This window comes from Lontra canadensis, unplaced genomic scaffold, assembly GCF_010015895.1.
Source record: "Lontra canadensis isolate GAN:19392208 unplaced genomic scaffold, GSC_riverotter_1.0 scaffold8, whole genome shotgun sequence".
NCBI lineage: Eukaryota > Metazoa > Chordata > Mammalia > Carnivora > Mustelidae > Lontra > Lontra canadensis.
Window position 1 is genome coordinate 6,152,086 of NW_022631002.1, and position 20,309 is coordinate 6,172,394.

Here is a 20,309-nt window from a genome sequence, read left to right on the forward strand (position 1 = left end):
TTAGAAATGTATTTTATAATTTCAGGGATGCCTGGGTGGCTCAGTTGGTTAAGTGTCTGCCTTCAGCTCAGGTCATGATCCCAGGGTCCTGGGATCAAGCCCTGAGTTGGGCTCCCTACTCCGTGGGGGGTCTGCTTCTGCCTCTTCTCTCTCCCTACTCATGCTTGTGTGCTCGCTCTCTCTCTCTCTCTCTCTCTCGCTCTTTCTCTCTCTCTGAAATAAATACATAAAAACTTTTTAAAAATGCACATTATAATTTCGCATGGGAAATTTTAGTGATATCTTACTGCACTTTCTAACTTTACTCAAGTTGAAAGCATGTTATGTGTGATTTCAGTCCTTTGAAATATCTTGAGCCTTGCTCTGAGGCCCGTCGCGTAGTTGACTTCTGTAAAGGTTCACATGTGCTCAGAAAGACTGTTTGGTTCCAGGGATCCATGCATAACAGTTAGGTCTTTTCCATCCTTCTAGCTTTAATTATGCTGTATTCTTACATTTCAGACACGTCTCTTCGAAGCACCAGACACTAGGGTACTTGTTTTCTTTTCCAGTGTAACAGTCTTTGACTTTGTCTTGAAAGCAAACAACTCCGTGCATTTATGTTTCACCAAGTATGGGTATGTTTACTTTAAATCTACCATTTTATGGGTTCCCTGCTATTAGTCTTTTCTATTCTTCATTTTTCTTCTACTTTTTTTTACTTACTTTTCTTCTACTTCATTTTACTTCTACTTTTCTTCTACTTTCTTGACTTCCTTTTAATTAATTATTCTTTGTTATTCTTCCACCCTCCGCCCTCATTACCTTGACAAGCACACGCTCTTCGTGATTCTTTTAACAGTTACTTAAATGAATTACCAAGGGCGCCTGGGTGGCTCAGTGGGGTAAGCCGCCGCCTTCGGCTCAGGTCATGATCTCAGGGTCCTGGGATCGAGTCCCGCATCGGGCTCTCTGCTCAGCAGGGAGCCTGCTTCCACCTCTCTCTCTGCGTGCCTCTCTGCCTACTTGTGATCTCTGTCAAATAAATAAATAAAATCTTTAAAAAAAAAAGAATTACCAAAGTCCACCATGACTTGGTATTTTTGCTCCCTTGGTAGGTCATGCCAGGACCTTTGAACGTTCACACACCACTCCCCACCGTCCTGAGTTGTATGCTATAGTCCTCATAAATTTTTGTTATCTACATATGTCAAATCCCCCAGGATATTATGATGTTTGTTTTATACAGTCAACATTCATTTAGATTTTCCAACAAAGTAGTGACCCTTTTGTGGCTTCTCATTCCTTCCCATTATCTCCATGCTTGCCCTTGAGATCATTTTTCTTAAGATTTATTTATTTATTTGAGAGGGAGAGAGAGCACAGGGTGGGGCGGCAGGAGCAAGAAACTTTAGCAGACTCATCACTGAGCTTGGAACCCGATGTGGGGCTTGATCTCACAACCCTGAGATCATAACCTGAGCCAAAATCAAGGGTCAGATGCTTAATTAAGTGGCCCACCCAGCGGCCCCTTTCTTTAGTATTTCTTTAGTGTGGGTGTTAGTGATAAAATCTGTTTTTGTTTTGTTTTGTTTTGTTTCTGAAAATGTCTTCATTATCATTTTCAAAGGATAGTTTCACTTCAAGGGCATAGAATTTCAAGTTGCCAGTTGTTTTCTTTCACCATTTTCATGTCTTTGAGGAGATATGTTTTATATTTTATCTGGCTCTCTTGGATAAGCTCTCAGCCAGAGAGTTCATCCTAATTATCTTTTTGCCACTACCAGAAGCAAAGTTCCTAAGTCTTTTTTATACCCTCTGGTAAGGCTCAGATCTCCCTGTCTTTATAAGATTTTTTATTCGTATCAAAACAAAAACCCTGTTAAATTTCATGTTATTAAGATTGGGTCCACTATCCCTTCCTCCTAGTGACACATCATGGGAAAGTCTAAGCAAATGTGCCATAGCCTTATTAAGTGTTGAAGCAAGACATTTTATAAGATTTCTATTCATTCACTATGTATTTACAGAGTTCCTAATGTGTGCCAGGTGCTGTTCTAGGTACTGAGAACACAACAATGAGTAAAATGACTTGGTTCCTGCCCTCACAGAGAAGTCTAAATTCTAATTAGGGACACAGATCAGTAAATATACAATTACAATATAGCCATGAAAGACATACCTTTGGAAGTCTTTCAGATTGATATTAGCCACCTGACATTTCTTTACATTGCCAGTGATATCAAAAGTGACTTTGTCAAATCCCTTGCTGAAATCCAAAATCTGTGTGTTTACTCATTTCACTAATTGGTAGAGTCATTCTAATCATTCTAATTTATTTATTGGTCAGCCATGTTAGGTCCTAGTAAGTCTGTTCCTCTTCTAAGATCACCCAAGCCACTCTTTTTCTAAGGTTCATGAAAAGAATCAGATTCCCCTCTGCTCTATGGTTTTCTTTCTTTTTTTTTTTTAATTTTTATTTTTAAAAGATTTTAGTTATTTATTTGACAGAGAGAGATCACAAGTAGGCAGAGAGGCAGGCAGGGATCGGGGGAAGGGAAGCAGGCTCTTCGCTGAGCAGAGAGCCCAATGCGGGGCTCGATCCCAGGACCCTGAGATCATGACCTGAGCCAAAGGCAGAGGCTTAACCCACTGAGCCACCCAGGCGTCCCTGCTCCATGGTTTTCAGAAGATATTATCTTTCTCTTTTTGAAAAAGACAAAAATTAGAAGCTTAGAGCCTTAGACTTCAGAAGCACTTCTCAGAGTAATTAATCTATGAATATACTCATGACATTAAAGGTGTTTGTTGATAAAATCCAAATCTGGATTTTAGCACTATAGAGAAAGTCGTCCTACCTTTAAGTTTAGAAATGTTTTCCTTTTTTTTATTTTTTTATTTTTATTTTTTTTAGTTTCTACACTGTGTAACCGTCTTACAAATCTTTGATGTGGTTCTGGCTGATAACTTCCTGGGACAGTAACTAAGTAATAAAATTGCCTAGATCAGTACTTCCCAACTTTTGTACTTCATAACCAGTGCAGTCTTTTTAAAAGGAGGGAGATACACATGGAGTCTCCACTATTTAACTTTGCCAAGTGAGAATGCATTAAAAACCAAGTGTCAATAGTCTACAGAAGAAAAGGTATTTTAACACCAAAAAAGAAAAAAAATGGGCCAAGTCTCAGAATGAAGTGTGGTCTCATACTGAAAAAAATTTAACTTTGTGAGAAATTTTCTATGTTTGTCCTCATTTTTTTCAGAGAGCACCCCCAGATGGTAAATTTTGGTCACTAACAGCAGTCAATGGATGGCCATTTCGGAACCAAAGTGAGAAAGCCATAGGGCCCTGCTCTTAAGAAAACAGTAGAACTTCATACTGGTGAGATTTAGGGAATAAGTTCTAGATTTTGTGAACAGGAGGTGACATGCTCAATCCTGATCTTTTTTTTATCTGGGCTCTGGTCCTTGGGCTTATTTCTTTCTCGTCTCAGTACTAACCACAGCAAAGAACAAAACAGCATCAAGAATGGAAAAATCAAACTCATTAACTTGAGCTCATTAACCCATTGTCCTTGCCTCCCATACATTGTGTAGCAAAGCAATAACATTAGCAAAGAGCTAGCCTGAAGATCCCTGAGTTCTACTTTGAGATTGCGTATCAAAACAATAACACTAGGGACCAGGGGGTGGAGGGATGGGGTAACTGAGTGATGGGAATTAAGGAGGGCAGGTGAGGTGATGAGCGCCAGGTGTTTAAAAACTAATGATGTGCTATATGTTGGCTAATTGAACATAAAATAAACAAAAAAAAAACAAACAAATATTTTTAAAAGTACAAACAAACCAAACCAAACCAAAACAAAAACAATAACATTAGTAAAGAGCCAGTTTAAAGGATCCCTGAGCTGTATTTTGAGTTATCCTCATAATTTACAGACAAGGGTTCTCCACCTACACAGCTCTATTTTCCACAAATACAACATGTAGGAAAATATTTCCACCCATGCCTCCAAATCTCTCTCCTTTCTTGTTCTCCCTTAAATGCCTTGAAATTAGTCTCCATTCCCTGTCTTCACTTCCTTTCCTCCCTCTTGGGAAGGGCCAGAGTATGAAAACTCTGCTCTGAAACAAGGGAGACAATGGCATGAGTGACCCACTCACACTAGGCTGAGTGGTTTGCCAGCTTCTTCCTGATGCAGAAGGAAGGCCATGTATCTCCTTCCACATGAGTCAGCCAAGCCCGGGCATCGGTGGCAATACAACTTCCGGAAGCAATTCTTTCTTCTTCTTCTTCTTTTTTTTTAATTTTATTTATTTATTTGACAGACAGAGATCACAAGTAGGCAGAGAGGCAGGCAGAGAGAGTTGTGGGGGGGAGGGAGGAGCGGAGAAGCAGTCTCCCCCTGAGCAGAGAGCTCAATGTGGGCTCGATCCCAGGACCCTGGGGTCATGACCTGAGCCAAAGGCAGAGGCTTTAACCCACTGAGCCACCAGGTGCCTCCCGGAAGCAATTCTTAAATGTGCTCTAGAGATACTAACCTCTGTGCACTGACCCATGGTCAGATGATGGTCATCAGTAAGCACGTCTGCTGAGTCTTCAAAATACTGCATTTATTCAATTTCAAGGATTATCCTCAGAGACGACAGCATTCCTCTCTTTTGCCATTAAAACATATTTTGGTGAATGAAATCGTGGTGATAGGATACCAGTTTAGTTTTTGTTTCTGTTCTGTTCTGATATTCTGTTCTGAAAATTAAAATCTGACAAGCCTACATGTCTCCCCAGATTTTGGTCTGAAATCTTACCAGTGTTCAGAATTCAAAAACATGGGAACCCCACTCATAGAATGGTAGCTTTCAGTTAGTGAAGTTCTGGGTAGAAATCCAGCTCTGCTATTTACTTGGCTATACGAACCGCCCTCTCTGTTCCAAGCCACAGTCTGTCACCAATAGTGGGATAACAATTCGTACCTCATATTGGTTATGAAGATAATCTATGTAAAAGGCTTGGCATGTCAGAGTTTTCAATGGCACCCATTATCACAAGAATCTTTCTGGTTTCAACAAGAACTCCTTTCTCTCAGTTTCTGTCCCTTTTCCTTGGGACTTGTAAATGGAGAAGGAGAGGCTGAAGGCAAACAACGCACAGTTTGGGGAGGCTTCTCTCCTGTCATTGTGGCTCCCAGCCTGAAGGTTCACAGAAGGAAACACATTTGCATCCGTATCTCCAGAAGGGAGATTAGATCTAGGATGTCTGTTAGAAAGACACCATTTCAAAATTTGGGAGCACAGCTGAATACCAAAAGGAAATTACACCATAAGCCAGATGTTCCAGGAACTTCTTCTCCATTTTTTTCCTTTTGCCTGAAGGGAAAGTTGGAGTTCATAAAGAAAACAATGAGCAGAAATTGCTATCGCAAAATTGTTCATGGTTATTTAAAATGAGCCCATTCAAAAATAATCAAAGATGTGCACTATGATTTATAAAGGAAGTTGTTCACGTCGGTGTTATTTATCATGTGTGGAATAGAGAAGCGTCCTAAATGGCTAACCGTAAAGGATTTGTTATATCAATTACGGTACTTTTATCTGACGGACTGCTATACGGCCATTAAAAATCATGTTGTTGAAGAATATTTAATGACTTGGGAAAACGTTTGCAATATTTTTTGATCAAGGAGAGCAGGTTACAAAGCAGGATATATAGTATGATCACATTTTATGTCCTTGTAAGACAGGTATCAGCAGGAAGCTCCTCCTCAGGATTCAGATAAGACTGGCTTGCATGTCCCGTCCTGTGGCCTGGGTCATCAGAACCTTGTGTAGAGTCCTTCAAGAGCCTTGCCTAGACTCCTTCGCGATCCTAGGGACCTACCCTCTCATAGTTCCTTCTGCCTCTTGTCAGTCACTGCTTCTCTCTACCATTCTGAGCTCAGTGTGAAACTCCACTTCTCTTTTCTGTTGGCAAAGCAGAATGTATAGCACTACAGTCAGTGGTAGCAAAGTTCCTCCTAATTTTAATGACCTGAGAGTTGGACCTGACAGAGAGGGAGGGATGGAAGAATCATGTACATCAGTGTAGTAGGGTGAATAGTGGCTCCGAAAAGAGACGTCCATGTCCTAACTCCATGAACCCATGATTGTGACATTATTTGGGGGGAAAAGGGGGTTGGGGATCTTTTTTATTAAAAAAACTTTTTATTTTTTTATGGTGAAAAAGTTTATGCTTCGATTCAGCCAGCTGGACTCAGTTTAGATGATCCCAATTTGGTTGGCAACATCCAAAGCATCATCGTCAAGAGACAGTCGAACATAACATGCCTTCTTCTCTCCATCGGGCCTGGTCAGGGTGTTGACCTTGGCCACATCAGAGTCCTAGAGCTTCTCCACAGCCTGATTGATCTGGTGCTGGTTAGCCTTGATGTCCACAATGAACACACGTGTGCTGTTATCTTCTATTTTCTTCATGGCTGGCTCCTCTGTCCCTCCCCCATGCTCGAGCACTCGCTCTCGTTCCCTCAAATAAATAAATAAAGTCTTTTAAGGAATGAATTATGAATTTTTTTTCCTAACAGCTGATCATGAAATATCACTAGGGGCATATAACTCGGAAAGAACTCACATACTTTGATTTGGCTGATGGACTTGGCGAGGTGGAACGGCTTTGCCAGTTACATGATGAATTCCTTTCCTAAGTTGAATGAGGTAAATCAGTTATAAAGTTGCTATAAAATACATTTAAGACACTTGATAAAATTAAAGTATTTTAGCAAAAATATGACATTCTCAGTTCAACATTTGTATTGAAATTAACTGTTTTGATTGACCCAACTCTGAGGACACCTCGTTAAACAAGATGCCTCCAAGTGGAAGAACGGCGGCCACTCCACAGAGCCACCCCACGGAGAGGCAGGAGCCTCTCCCCGCTTTCTCTCTCCTTCCACATTCCCAAGTCCTGTGGTCCATGAGGTGCCCTAGCATTGCCCCATTTTGTGTCCTCCTCTCTGACCCGGGGCTCTCACTCAGCTTTGACTCACTCCACGGGACTCTAGGAGTGGCGTTTTTAGACCATGGGAGGAGAAGAAGGCAGTGAGTAGGGAGCTCTGTGGCCTGGTCTCAGGATGGATTGTCTCTAAGAGATACACTCTGAAGATGGCCAAGATTAACTCTCCAACACTCTCGGGTACTACTCTTATCAGGAAGCCATCAGGAAAATAGAAAGGAAGCAGAAGGAATGGAAAGAGAGAATGAGTCTGAGACACTTGCCAAGACAAAGGTAAATGGATGCAGGAATGAAGGAAGAGAAGGGGGTGTCACGACAACACAGCCAGGTGTTGCTGGAGACAAGCAGTACTCCTGTGGACATGAGGTTCAGATAGGTGGACGTCCCCATAAATACCTCCCAGGAGCAAGATGTACATCTGGGGGCCCCTTGTGCAGGGTTAAGAGTTGAAACCAAGATAACTAAAGCGTTCTTTCAGGCAAAGGATGTAGATGGAGAAGGAAAGAAAGCTGGAGGTTGACTCTTGGGTTTTAACTAGTTAAGAGCTAGGAAGAAAGTTCAAAGGAGGCAAAGAAAGAAGACGGAGAGAAGGGGGTGAGGAGGGAGGGGAAGGAGGAGGAGGAGACAGAGACTGGTATAAATAGGACAGTGTTAGTCAAAGGAGAAGGGGTTCCAAAGGAAGAGGGGAAGAGTGATACTGTTTGTGACCGAAATTCAAATACTAGGCAACTGGTGAGGAAAGGTTCCTTGCAAAAAGGAAAATCTAAACAAATGGTGAATTTTAATTTGTCTTGCATAACTGAATGCCCAATGAAACATCTGTGCAGGGATTGCATTCAGTGTCACCGAATGAACTCGTCGCACTCAGAGGACTGCCTTTAGTTTTGTTGATGCTGCTGAATAGGATACACGTTGCTCTCTCAAGAAACAGCACCTGAATGTTCCTTACAAGCGAGGAGGGCGAGATCAAAGGAACTTCCTTTCTGTACTGTGCATCCCTATTCATATGACATTGACCTGCCGTGCTCTCTGAGGGAGGAGCCCCTTTGGGTCTGCTGTGGGTTAGGTAGACACCCACTAAATATTGATGCCTGCGTAATTAGAGTGACTAAAATAAACCTGGCATAAAATTACCCTACCAGTTAGAAGAGAGACAAAATGAAGTAATTTGATCATGAAAATTGATATAAGTCGACTCTCGGTTTTCAATGCAGCTAATTGGAAGCCATTTATTATTCAAACCCCACTTTTGCTGGTTGGTTTATAGTCTTTTCTCCTTGCCCTGAGAAAGAGGAAGGGGGGAGGAGAGTCCCATGGGCAAAGCTGTCATATTGGGATGGTGGAAAGGAGAAGGATGCTTATTTCTCTAAGGCAGGGCCCCCTCATCTCTTCCATGTATTGATCTGGTCATCTATGACATGCTTCTGTGGGCATGTCCAGGATGACTGGCCATCCTGTTCTCTCCTACTCGAATGAAATTGCAATTGCAACAAAACTGACATTATTGTAGGTGTAGTCTTATTTTTTTTAAGCTTTTATTTATATATTTGTGAGAGAAGGAGGAGAGAAGCAGCCCCTCCCCCCAAGCAGGGAGCCCAATGAGGGACTCAATCCCAGGACTCTGGGATCATGACCTGAGCCGAAGGCAGGCACTTAACCAACTGAGCCACCCAGGCTCATGGTATAATCTTTTGAAAATAACAGCTTTATTGGGCTCTATGATTCACATATCATAAAATCCACCCCTGGAAAGCATGATTTACAAACCAGTGGATGTTAATGTTCACAGAGCTGTACAATCACCATATTGTATCACTGTAGAGAGAAACCCTATTCCCATTAGCACTCATTCCTGTGGCATCCTAAACATCCAAGTTGCTGGCAACCACCAATCTGCTTTCTGTCTCTACGGATTTGCCTACTCTGGCCATTTCATATAGATGGAATCATGAAATGTGCGGTCTTTTGTGACCGGCTTCTGAAACTGGCCGATAGGAACACGAGCTCAGTTTTCCTAGGTTCAATCATGTTGTAACATGTATCAGTACAGACGGCCCCTGACCTAGGACTTAGGATGGTTCGACTTGAGATTTTTCAACTTTACCATGGAGAGGAAGCAATGCGCCTTCTGAAGAAACTGCGCTTCGAATCTGGAATTTGGAATGTGGATCTTTTCCCCAGGTCAGCAATATTTAGGATGACCCTTTCTCGTGATGCTGGGCTGCAGCGAGCCAAAGGTCTCCGTCCACCACAGGATCCCAAGGATAAACAAGTGAGCCACTTAAAACCATTCTGTTTTTCATGTTCAATACAGTATTTGGTAAATGACACAGGATACTCAACGCTCTATTATCAAACAGGGTTTGCGTTAGATGATTTTGCCCAACTATTGTTTAGTGGAAGGATTCTGAGCGCATTTAAGGCGAGCTAGGCTAAGCGATGATATTCAATAGGTTAGGTGTAGTAAATGCATTTTTGACGTATGATATTTTCAACCTACGATGGCTTTCTCGGGACATAACCCCATTGTATGTCAAGGAAGGTCTGTACTTGGTTGCTTTTTACAGCTGGATAATATTCTGTTTGTACGGGTTTATCATGTTTTATCTATCCATTCACCCGTTGATAGACATTTGGACTGTTTCTCTTCTGAAGCTATTGTGAATAATGCAGACGTGAATGTTCCTGCCCAGATTTTGCACATGTTGTCTTGAGGGCGATCTGTAACCAAGAGCAGCTAACATTGCCCAGGAGGTGTCTGCGGGGGACACAGACCTCACCTCATCTCGTCAGTTCAGGACCCCTCCATGCGGAGCTGACGTTCAAATCCCTACCACTCTGACTGCAAGATCTGTTTCTTACCTCCGTGCTGTACTTCCTCTAAGTCTAAAGACTAGAAAGGGAAGTTATTCTTTGCTTCACGCTCACTACTGTACTCTAGGTAAGACATTAGTCATGACATGTCCTAGCTGATCACAACACATACTGTTTGAAAACCGCCAAGCCTGAAAGTGTGGCCTCCTGGAGAAACGATCTCGAGGGGCACAAGGAAGCCCACAAAGTGTATCAGGACAGAGTTTTTCAGATGCCACAGTTTCCTGAAACCACAGGAGAGTCCTAAGGAAGCCCCAGTATCTGAGTAGCATGAAGAACCGTATCACAGCACCTAGCCAGCACCTGTCCATTCCTCAGATGTAGCACACTCCATCCAGACTCTACGCTTTTACCCTGTTACGTCTTCCACCAAAATGTTCCTTTCTTCTCTTCTTGGGCCACCTCCTACTCACTCTTCAGGGCTCATATGATAAGCCACTTCCCCAGGAGACATTTGAGGAGCTGTGCCCAAGGAAATGACGGGGACTGGAGAGAAAGCCCACTCCTCAGCCACCGCGGTGTGGAGCATCCTTTAAAAGCACAGCCTTACAGGATTCTAGCGTGCAGCAGACGCACCTGGTGTCCCATTGCCACCCCTTCACACCTACTGGAACTGGAAAAAAGAGGGAAAATCAGGGACACCCGGAAAACATATGGACACACATAAATGTGGAAACTCAGAGATGGAGGGTTAAAAAGACACATGCAAAGTGAATATTCAGGACTCTTGGGGAGCCTCATCGTCATCCTTCCACCCATCAGCCATCCAAGCCCTACTGACGGAGCTGAGACACCCTCCTCACGCTTCCCTGCATTAATCAGGCACTGTGCTCAGCACTGTGGGTACACAAAGACGGAGGCAGACGTCTAAAAGCTGAAATTGGAGGTGGCAGTACGCGTACATGTCCCCCCTGAAGCTGCAACAGTCGGGCGGGGCACGCAGGGGACATTCCGGGAGCAACCCCGGGGACCCAGCGCAGGTGAGCACCGACGTGAAACCTGCACATCGTAGAGATGCCGAGGCCTCCCGCCTTCCTAGAGAGGCCCGGAAGTGGCCCCGCCGCGGACCGGGCGCAGGGGTGGCGGAGGAGGGCTCGCGAAGCCTGGGCTCGTGGCCGGTCGCGGTGCGCAGGTGCTGCCGGCGTCCGCCGCTGTGAGCGGGCCGGGGGCGGGGTCGAGGCGGGGAGCGGGGGGCGGGGGGTGGCGCGGGCGCCGAGAGCGGCTGCGCGCGGTGGCCCGGGGAAGGGGGGGGCACAGGCGCTGTGGAGGGCGCCCCCCGTGATGGCGGGAACCCCCCCCGCCCCCTTCCAGCTCTCGGTCGGATTAGCAGGGCGCCGCGGCTTCCGAGAACGCCGCGCGGGACTCGGACCCGGCCGCTGGGTTCTGTTGTTTTGTTTTTCCTTGTTTTGTTTGTTTGTTTGTTTGTTTACAAGAGCAGCCCCGGTCCCGAGTTTCCCGCAGGCCAGTCTGGCTGGACGTGCTCGTTCGTTCTCCTCCCACGGTTCCTGGAAATCCCACCTGCCCATAGGGCCGGCGGTTCTGGTTTCCCATCCCAGGTGGGAATGTGAGGTTCGCGCTTAAACTGAATGTCTGTCTTGTAAAGAGGGAAATTTGAACAAAACGTAACTGGTGAGTGGTGCGTGGTAGCAGCAGAGGTACCGGGTGTGACGGACGCTGTGAAGGTGGCAGGTAATCACCGCATTGCCCCAGCCCCGGGGGCGGCCCCTCGCCTCAGTAAGAGCCCAACCTTGGGGGTTCGGGGGCGCACGTGGGTGGCGCAGTGCGTTTGGACTCTCGGTCTCGGCGCTCTGATCGGGGGGGTCGTGAGACTGAGCCCTGCGTGGGCTCTGAACTCAGTGCAGAGTCTACTTTTCTCCTCCTTCCTCTCCTCCCCCACTGCCCCAGCGCCATCTCTCTCTCTCTCTCTCTCTCTCTGAAACAAGTAAATATCAAAAAACAAACAAACGAAAAACCTAGGCTGGGGAGTGCTGCCCATCTGGCTTCAAGCCCAGGGTCTAGCTCAGCCACTGAGAACCAGTTCTGGGTGGGGAGTTTAGATTTTTTTTTCTTCCAGTTAATGGAGATAATTGACATAACTTGTAGTTTTTTTTGTTTGTTTTAAAGATTTTATTTATTTATTTGACAGATGGAGATCACAAGTAGGCAGAGAGGCAGGCAGGGGGTGGTGGGGGGAGCAGGCTCCCCGCTGAGCAGAGAGCCCAATGTGGGGCTTGATCCCAGGACCCTGAGATCATGACCTGAGCCAAAGGCAGGGGCTTTAACTCACTGAGCCACCCAGGTGCCCCATAACTCTGTAGTTTTAAGGTGTGCAATGTGATGGTTTGTTATACTGTGAAATGATCACAGTAAGGTTTGTCAACATCTCAGGCACCTCACATAATTAGTGTTGTGTGTGTGTGTGCACGCGTGTGTGCGCTGAGCTCTAAGGTTCTAGTCTTGGCAACTTTCAAGTATGTAGTAGGGTATTGTGGGCTGTAGTCTGGTATACTGCTATGTATTGGGGTCCCAGAACTCATTCTGTCCTTACTGGAAACGTGTACACTTGACCAACATCTCATTTCACCCAACCCCCAGCCCTGGGTCACCACGATGCTGTACCCCTGGAGTATATGGACTTTCCACATAGCGCTATGCCCTCAGCTAATTTTCTTCCCAAATGTGTCTGGCCTTTTAGGTTGTACACCTCACATCTCTTTTACCTGTGTCAGGGTTACTCCCCTTATCTTTTCTAACTTCATCTTTATTGTTTTGACTGCTTGATATTAAGCACAAATAATTTTCGGATCCCGCATGGAATTTGAACAGCACTATTTCTAAACCGTCTGGCCTCAGTGTATTTTCCTGATCTCAATACAGGAAGAACACAGTTCCGTTTTGCCTCTAGGTAGTACTTGGATAGTAATTTAAAACATACCACCACAGAGTTAAACCACTTGGAGCTGTTTTTATCAACCTTGAAGCAAACACAGTAAAATTTTATTTTTATGAAAGCGGTCTTCCATTCTCCTTTCTGCTCTGGGCTCCAGGGGCACGTAGATTTGTATATTGCATTATAATACCAGAGGGTTAGTAGCCTTATCGAACTCGAACTCCAGGGATAAAGGAGCTGTGTGGGTAATCTAAGGTTCTTATTACTGATCTTTAGCATTTAATTAGGTCTTTGTAAATCTAAAGTACCCATAGTCATTTTTATGAGTTTTCTCATAACTTCCCTGTGCGATATCAACTTTATTACCCTCACTTTTATCTTAGTATTATCAAGAGGTCAGGCGGATTTAAATTTCATTTTTCCCTGTTTGTAATTAAGATTCCTTTTCCTCGATCATGTACTTAACTTTAACCCATATCCACTAGAACGAGTGCTCAGGTCAGATGTGACCTTCTACCCTCCACCCAGAGGAAGGCAGTTAGTTACGAAGCTGGGTTTTGAAAGAGCCTTAAAGCAATTGCGACTATCAACAGTGGTGTGAGTGCCCAGCCCCAGCAGGAATCAGATGGTAACTAATTAATAAAAGAGAAGCCATAAAGTGTGTGTGTAAAGATCAGGCAGCTGGTTGAAAAAAAACTGCTCTTCTCCCTTCCAGCTTAGTGTTCTGGGGAGTATCTTGCAGTTTTCTGAGAAACGTGTCTATTGCATTTTTTTCTGTGCTTATTGATATAGGGAGCCAGGAAGGGAGGAGCTGGGTTTTACCCACCTGGTGGATAGGCTGCTTTTCCTTGCTGTTTGTCTTGCTAAATCATTACTTTTTCCTTACTCATCGCCACCTTTCTTGCCTGACCGTCCTAATCAGGTCAGTATCCAAGTTCTTGCTTCAGATCATTATGGAATGAGTTCAGGGTAATGAGGAGTAACGTGAGTAGGCCTGGCAGGTACTCTGACACGTTAATAATTTGAACTGATACATTCCCAGCATGACTAATATGCACATGTGCACGATGACCACATTGTGGTCCTGTGACTGCACTGGAATGTGCAATTTTAAAAACAAAGAATAATTAGAGTATTAAGAATTTCTGTTGCAGTTTTTTTTTTTTTTAAGATTTTATTTATTTATTTGACAGAGATCACAAGTAGGCAGAGAGGCAGGCAGAGAGAGGGGGGAGTAGGCTCCCTGCGGAGCAGAGAGCCAGATGTGGGGCTCCATCCCAGGACCCTGAGATCATGACCTGATACGAAGGCAGAGGCTTTAACCTGTCTCAGTTTTCTTAAATGAACTCTGAGGCCTGGTCCATTTTCTGAATCCCTTCTCATGGAATTCTTGTGGCGATATTAAGAATATCTTAAACTTTGTTATCTGGCATCCTGTTAATCAAAGTAGAACATCTGTTAACCAAATGGAACATTTCGAAAAACCTGTGTGTGCTGTTTCAGTGAATGACTGCACACTCTTCAGACTATACCTGGACGCTGCCCCCTGGGCTATAAGTCCCTCTCCAGCTCCCGTCCTGTTGTCAGCTCCGCTCCCTGGCATTTCTTTGTCACAGATGAGCCTCTAGCCCAGTCCCATCACCTTTACCTGAGATTCTTCGGTTTCCAGACTCTCCGTCCCTCCAGGGAAAGCTTGACCTTTAGCAAGGACCAAAAGGAACAGGTCTGTTCAGTAAACATACAAAGGCTTTCAACTGTTCACAGAATAGAATCTACATTCCCCCAGCCCCCACCCATCCAGGAACTCAAAGGTGTCTGAAAGCTGGCCCCAGGCCATCTTTCCCACCTTAATCACCAACACCCTGCTTTGGCTTCAGTTTGCATACCAGCCACGGACCCCCGTATGGCCTGCCTGTTGTTGTTACGTTCCTTAATGATGCTCCCTCAGCATGTGGTAACCTGCCTGGTGGTCTCAGCCCATGGAGATCTTCCTGCTGTCCTGATTGACCCCTCAGTGAAGTCTTCTCTCAGACACCCTCCAGATTTCTCCCAACACCCACCCAGGTGCTCCCACAGTACATGGTTTACACCTTGTTTACACTGTCGTATAAATAATCTTATTTTCTCTTTTTGGCCTCATAGTTTAGATATTTGCAAAAGGCTCTCTCTCCATCCTAACTTCCAGAGAGCAGGAAATCTGTCTCCTTTAACTCTGTGTTGTTTTCATCCCGTGACCCAAAATCTGTTAGAAGATAAGTTAAATGAAAATCGCAGTGTTTGTTGACAAACCTGATGATGAGTCTTAGACACCGTGGAGCTCTGCGTCACTTGAACCCATTGTCTTACTGAGCTGGGTGTATTTCACAGTGGTCCACATCATCCGTAATTTGACCGGATACTGGCTGAGTGTCTGCCACGTGATAGATGGTGTTCCAGACTCAGCCCGTGGGAAAGGTAGACGGTCTTAGTTCTCACGGATCTTAACACTCTGTTGGAAGGAGAGCAGTGGTTAAAGAAAAAGTCGACAGATAATGTTAGGTTGAGAAATGTACCATGAAGAAACAAAGCAGTATTGAAGGTGAGGGGAGCTTGAGCGTCTCTTGATTGAGCAGATGACGTTCAAGCAGACCTAAATATTGAAGGGAAGAAGTCAGGGGTGAAGTGTTTGTTATGCCCGAGTTTTCGCACCGGAGAGACCACCAAGGAGCCAAGCACCGATGCAATCACACGAGGGTTTATTTGACAAGCTTAAGCTTGGGCCCAAGTATACCCAACACAGCAGAGTAGGGACTTGGACCCCGAGCCAGATTATAGTCAGGGTTTTTAAAGGCAGAGTAGGGGTGGACTCGGCGGTAGGTGAGGACAAAGGGGGTTTGGATGATGTAAGTCTCTAAGGAATTTTGGAAGCGAGGTCTCCAGGACCTTGAGGGGCTAGCTGTTGTCTGAGGAAAAGGTTATTCATTACCAGTAATAAAAATCTTCTTGTGAGACCCTTTAGATGTGTATCAGTGGGTCATATACTTGGGAATGGTTCTTGACACTATCTTGGAGGTTTAGAGATAAAGTTTCCTAAAGATATTGTTAAAGTAGACTTACAGGATTCTGGTCCAACTTGTCGGGGTAGGGGGTCGGTCAGGCTAGGATTGTCCTTAGCAAAATCTCAAGGTGAGGGCAGTTAAGTCCCCAGGGGAGAGCCACTCTGTCTGTTTCAAGGGCTTGTCAATAGGTGAGGAATTTTAATGATTTTCTTCTCCTTCTGTTTCCCACATCAGCTAATCTTGAGGTGGGATGGCTTTAATTTTCTCAGCCTCCACATTTCCCCCTGAACAATTTTGACCCTTAAATCTTTAAGGTTGTTGAAGGTGGAAGGTCTCATCTTCTGTAACTTCTTCCTGCTGAGTAGGGGCGTAGAGTTGTCCCTACCTACTTGGGTCAACATTGATCATTTAAGGAACGTGTAGGGGAATTACGAAAGACGGAGGCAGCTGAATCCAGGGGTTAAAATCAATCATTAAAGGAGAGAGAGACTGTTTAAAGTGCTAACCTGAGTAGGTCAGAACCCAAGAAGTATTTTGTGATAATCTGGAACATCAAGATGGCTGCACTTATGTCAGGGCTAGGCTCGGGGTGGGTACAGCCTTGTTTTTCTTGGCCTCCACAGTGTCCCCGACTGACATGCACTGTGTTTAGAAACAGCCTCGGTGGCCTTCCCACCAACCGATTGCTGCATGATGGACTGGTTAGCTTTCCTGGCCATCTGATGTCCTTAGCATGCTCATCCAGAAGAACTTGTCAGGCTTTTTGCAACCCTGTGCTCTTGAGAGGTGTAATCATGGTATGTGGAAATGTAATAGAACAACCCATCACCAGACTAGAGCTTGAAGAATAGGTGATTGGAGAAATGGGGTCATGGAGAGCCCATCATATAGGGCTTTTTGCTGGGGCTTCATAAGCCTCTGAGCTTATCATCAGCGCCCCTTTTTTGCTGTAGCAGTAGGCTCAGAGGGGGTCAGTAACACTGTTGCATACTTCTTTCTTACAGGTCCAGCGATCTTTTGACTGCCACACATGGACTTCCAAAAATCCCCAAAGGAAACTGTCCTCATTACCGGAGGAGGTGGCTATTTTGGTTTCCGGTCAGTGCCACAATCACACATGCCCATGGAATTATTTCCCTGATAGTTGCTGGAAAAAAATAGAGCTTTCAATGCTGACATTAATATAGTATCAGCTTCTACATATTGGAATGGTGTTAAACCAGAAATGAACTAGGTTGCCCACTGCGTGGATGCTGAAATTCAGAACTACAGATGTATTCTACTTTAAGAAAAATTCTTTGTAAAGGTATCAAATTAGGGAGATAACTGGTGTCACCAAAAGCATGTGACAATAATAGTTATTATTTTGTAGCTTTATCATTCATAAATATGCCAAAGAACGGGTGGTAGTTTCTAAAACAGAGGGAAAAATATGGGACATGCAGATGCCACGGTATCAGAAGTAAAGCTTCTCAGTGTAATTTGAGGAGATGTGTGGCTCCCAGTTTTGAACCTTCGCATACTTACTTACAGAAGTAAGGGTTGCACCCGTGAACATGGAAGGTGAGGGACTCAGGATAAGCCTAAAAGGCGTGGATCAGCCGTACATCAGTAGGTAAATTATCTTACGCACTTTTCCTCAGGCATAGCTTACCAGCGATTCGATCTGACTTGCTTCTCGTTGCAGCTTGGGCTGTGCTCTGAGCCAGAAAGGATTCCATGTGATTCTGTTTGACATCAGCAGCCCCGTTCATTCCATTCCCGAGGGAATCAAGTTTGTCCGTGGAGACATTCGCCACCTCTCTGCCGTGGAGAAAGCCTTCGAGGATGTGGACGTCACGTGTGTGTTCCATGTTGCCTCTTACGGCATGTCCGGGCGGGAGCAGCTGAATCGGAGCCTGATTGAAGAAGTCAACGTGGGGGGCACAGACAACATCCTCCAGGTCTGCAGGAGAAGAGGGGTACCAAGATTCGTTTACACCAGCACTTTCAATGTCGTCTTTGGAGGTCAAGTTATCAGAAATGGAGATGAGTCTCTGCCTTACCTACCTCTTCACCTCCATCCTGATCACTACTCTCGGACCAAATCTATTGCAGAGAAGAAGGTGCTGGAGGCCAATGGTACCAGCCTGGTCAGAAGTGATGGTGTCTTACGAACCTGTGCTCTGCGGCCGGCTGGCATCTATGGGCCTGGAGAACAGAGGCACCTTCCCAGGGTAGTGAGCTACATCGAGAGGGGTCTGTTCAAGTTTGTGTATGGGGATCCTGGGAGCCTGGTTGAATTTGTCCATGTGGATAACTTGGTACAGGCTCACATTCTGGCCTCAGAGGCTCTGAAAGCTGGCAAGGGCCACATTGCCTCTGGGCAGCCCTACTTCATTTCAGATGGCAGGCCCGTGAACAACTTCGAGTTCTTCCGGCCTTTGGTTGAGGGCCTAGGCTACACGTTCCCATCTGTCCGCCTGCCGCTGACCCTCATCTACTGCTTTGCGTTCCTGACAGAAGTGGTTCACACCATCTTAGGTCAACTCTACAACTTCCAGCCCTTCCTCACCCGCACAGAAGTTTACAAAACTGGCGTCACACATTACTTTAGCCTAGAGAAGGCCAAGAAGGAGCTCGGTTACGAGGCTCAATCGTTTGACCTCCAGGAAGTAGTAGAATGGTTTAAAGCCCATGGTCATGGCAGAAGTCCTGGGAATCGTGACTCTGAATGTCTTCTTTGGGACGGGCTGATGGTCTTACTCTTGGTTCTAGCAGTTCTCACATGGCTGCCTACCTCTGTGGTTCTGTCACTGTGAGGGAACTAGAAGTAAGCTGATCACACTTGCTGAGGTGGTTTTCAAGAAATACAGGTTTAAAATATCTATAGATCTAAATATATCTGTATAGATACCTAGATGGATAGAAATAGATCTCTGGTAGCAAAGTTTGGCTCTTCTAATTGCTACTTCAGAATAGATTCTTGGATCAGGTCTTCATTTCTTACCTTCTTACACTAATCCTGATGGGAGAAAAATAGAAGCAAAGACAAGTTTGAGATATAGTTTCTTGTATCCTCTTTTAGATGAGTATGAAAGAAGTGGCATTGGAGCCATGGAGGCAGACTGAGGAAATTTGGAAATGTCTTGAGTTTCTCTGAGCCAAAAATACACTTATTTCTGTTCCCTCACACTTTGCATCAACTGAAAATAGAATAAAATGTGCACTGATGGGGAATGGCAAAACACTAACAGGCTTGAAAATGTGTGAAAAACACCAAATTGGGTCAGATCCCTACAGACCAACCCTCTGAGGGATGGTGGCTGCTGAGAGGCGTTAGGATTTAGGAATTATTTTTTGCCCTTTAGGATATAAAGGTGTTACACCCGTGTGACCACGTGACAATGTCTGATTTTTAAACAGAACTTTGACCTCATAGGATTCTTTCGAGGATTAAATTAGACAAGACATGTAAAGTGCCACTCAACACACACGAGCCAGTGTTTTTAATATCATTGCTATGCATTCCTTATGAGGGTTTTCTTCTTCAGGGTAATTCTGTTCAGAGGCTGCTGGTGCCACTCACCTTTCCAGAATGTCTTTGTGGTGAGCCCTCTGAGTCCTCAGCAAGCATGTTTGAATATACTCAGTATTTGTAAAGTTTAGGTCTCTAAGCGTAGATTGAAATTTAGGAAGCAGCTACAAATGTGATTAAGGAAGATGATCAAGCAGATGATGTTGTTTGTAATTTAAAAATGAAACATAACTCTCAACCGATAGACTGGTTTCTCTTCCGGGAAGGGCTTGGGTTGTCGGAAGGCAGCTTCCAGTGAAGGATGTTTTGAGCAATGGCGTTGCTGTCTCGCCACTCTTGAGGACTGCTGGGGAAGACATTCAAGGTGCCCAGGAACCAAAGTGAAAAGAAGACAGAGAAACTTTACCCGTTCCATGGTTCCAGCTTCAGAAAAGACAGCATTAAAGCCCAAGGCAGATAGATCGTTGAAGAAGGTTACGTTAGAGTCATGTTGGGATTATTTGTAGAAAGAGGAAGCTCTAGGAATCCTCCCTGGTAAATGCTGCCTGGGTGTTTGGGGAAAAGTGCTCAACTTGACACCAGAAGACCTGCACCATTAAGGAAGATACCGTGTGACCCTAATCCAGTGACTGAAGCCTCTTCGTTTCCTCACTTGGTAAATAGGAATGACTTGTATTTGCCTTTTTTACAGACCCACCACCCAGCTCACAGGGTTTGTTGTGAGCACAAAATAAGATGTTGTGAAAATACTTTTAAGATATAAATTACATCATCACTATTAGGTAGTGGTAGTGTTCATTTTTGGTAAAATGTTTTTGGAGTCTTTTCTAAAGTTATTTTTTGATGGGGGAGAGGTAGGGAGAGGATCTCCAGCAGGCTCCACACCCAGCGCGGAGCCTGATACGGGGCTGGATCTCACGACTCCGAGATCGTGACCTGAGCCAGAATCAAAAGAGCTGGATGCTTAACTGACCAAGCCACCAGACACCCCTGTCTAAAGATTTT

General features: G+C 44.8%; 1 protein-coding gene across 6 annotated transcripts; it reads left to right on the top strand.

Annotated features, from left to right (window-relative positions):
• The first annotated feature begins 10,949 nt into the window (after positions 1 to 10,949).
• Positions 10,950 to 20,083, top strand: SDR42E1 (short chain dehydrogenase/reductase family 42E, member 1). 6 transcript variants are annotated; one of them, XM_032853881.1, is made up of 3 exons: positions 10,950 to 11,012; positions 16,792 to 16,885; positions 17,475 to 20,083. In XM_032853881.1, the coding sequence occupies exons 2-3, from the start codon at positions 16,818 to 16,820 to the stop codon at positions 18,586 to 18,588; spliced, it is 1,182 nt and encodes a 393-aa protein (XP_032709772.1). In that variant the 5' UTR covers positions 10,950 to 11,012; positions 16,792 to 16,817; the 3' UTR covers positions 18,589 to 20,083. The 6 variants fall into 6 exon arrangements, with proteins under 6 accessions (XP_032709772.1, XP_032709775.1, XP_032709770.1 ...); XM_032853884.1 differs by lacking the exon at positions 10,950 to 11,012 and adding an exon at positions 11,445 to 11,464; XM_032853879.1 differs by lacking the exon at positions 10,950 to 11,012 and adding an exon at positions 11,492 to 11,548.
• The last annotated feature ends 226 nt before the right edge of the window (positions 20,084 to 20,309 follow it).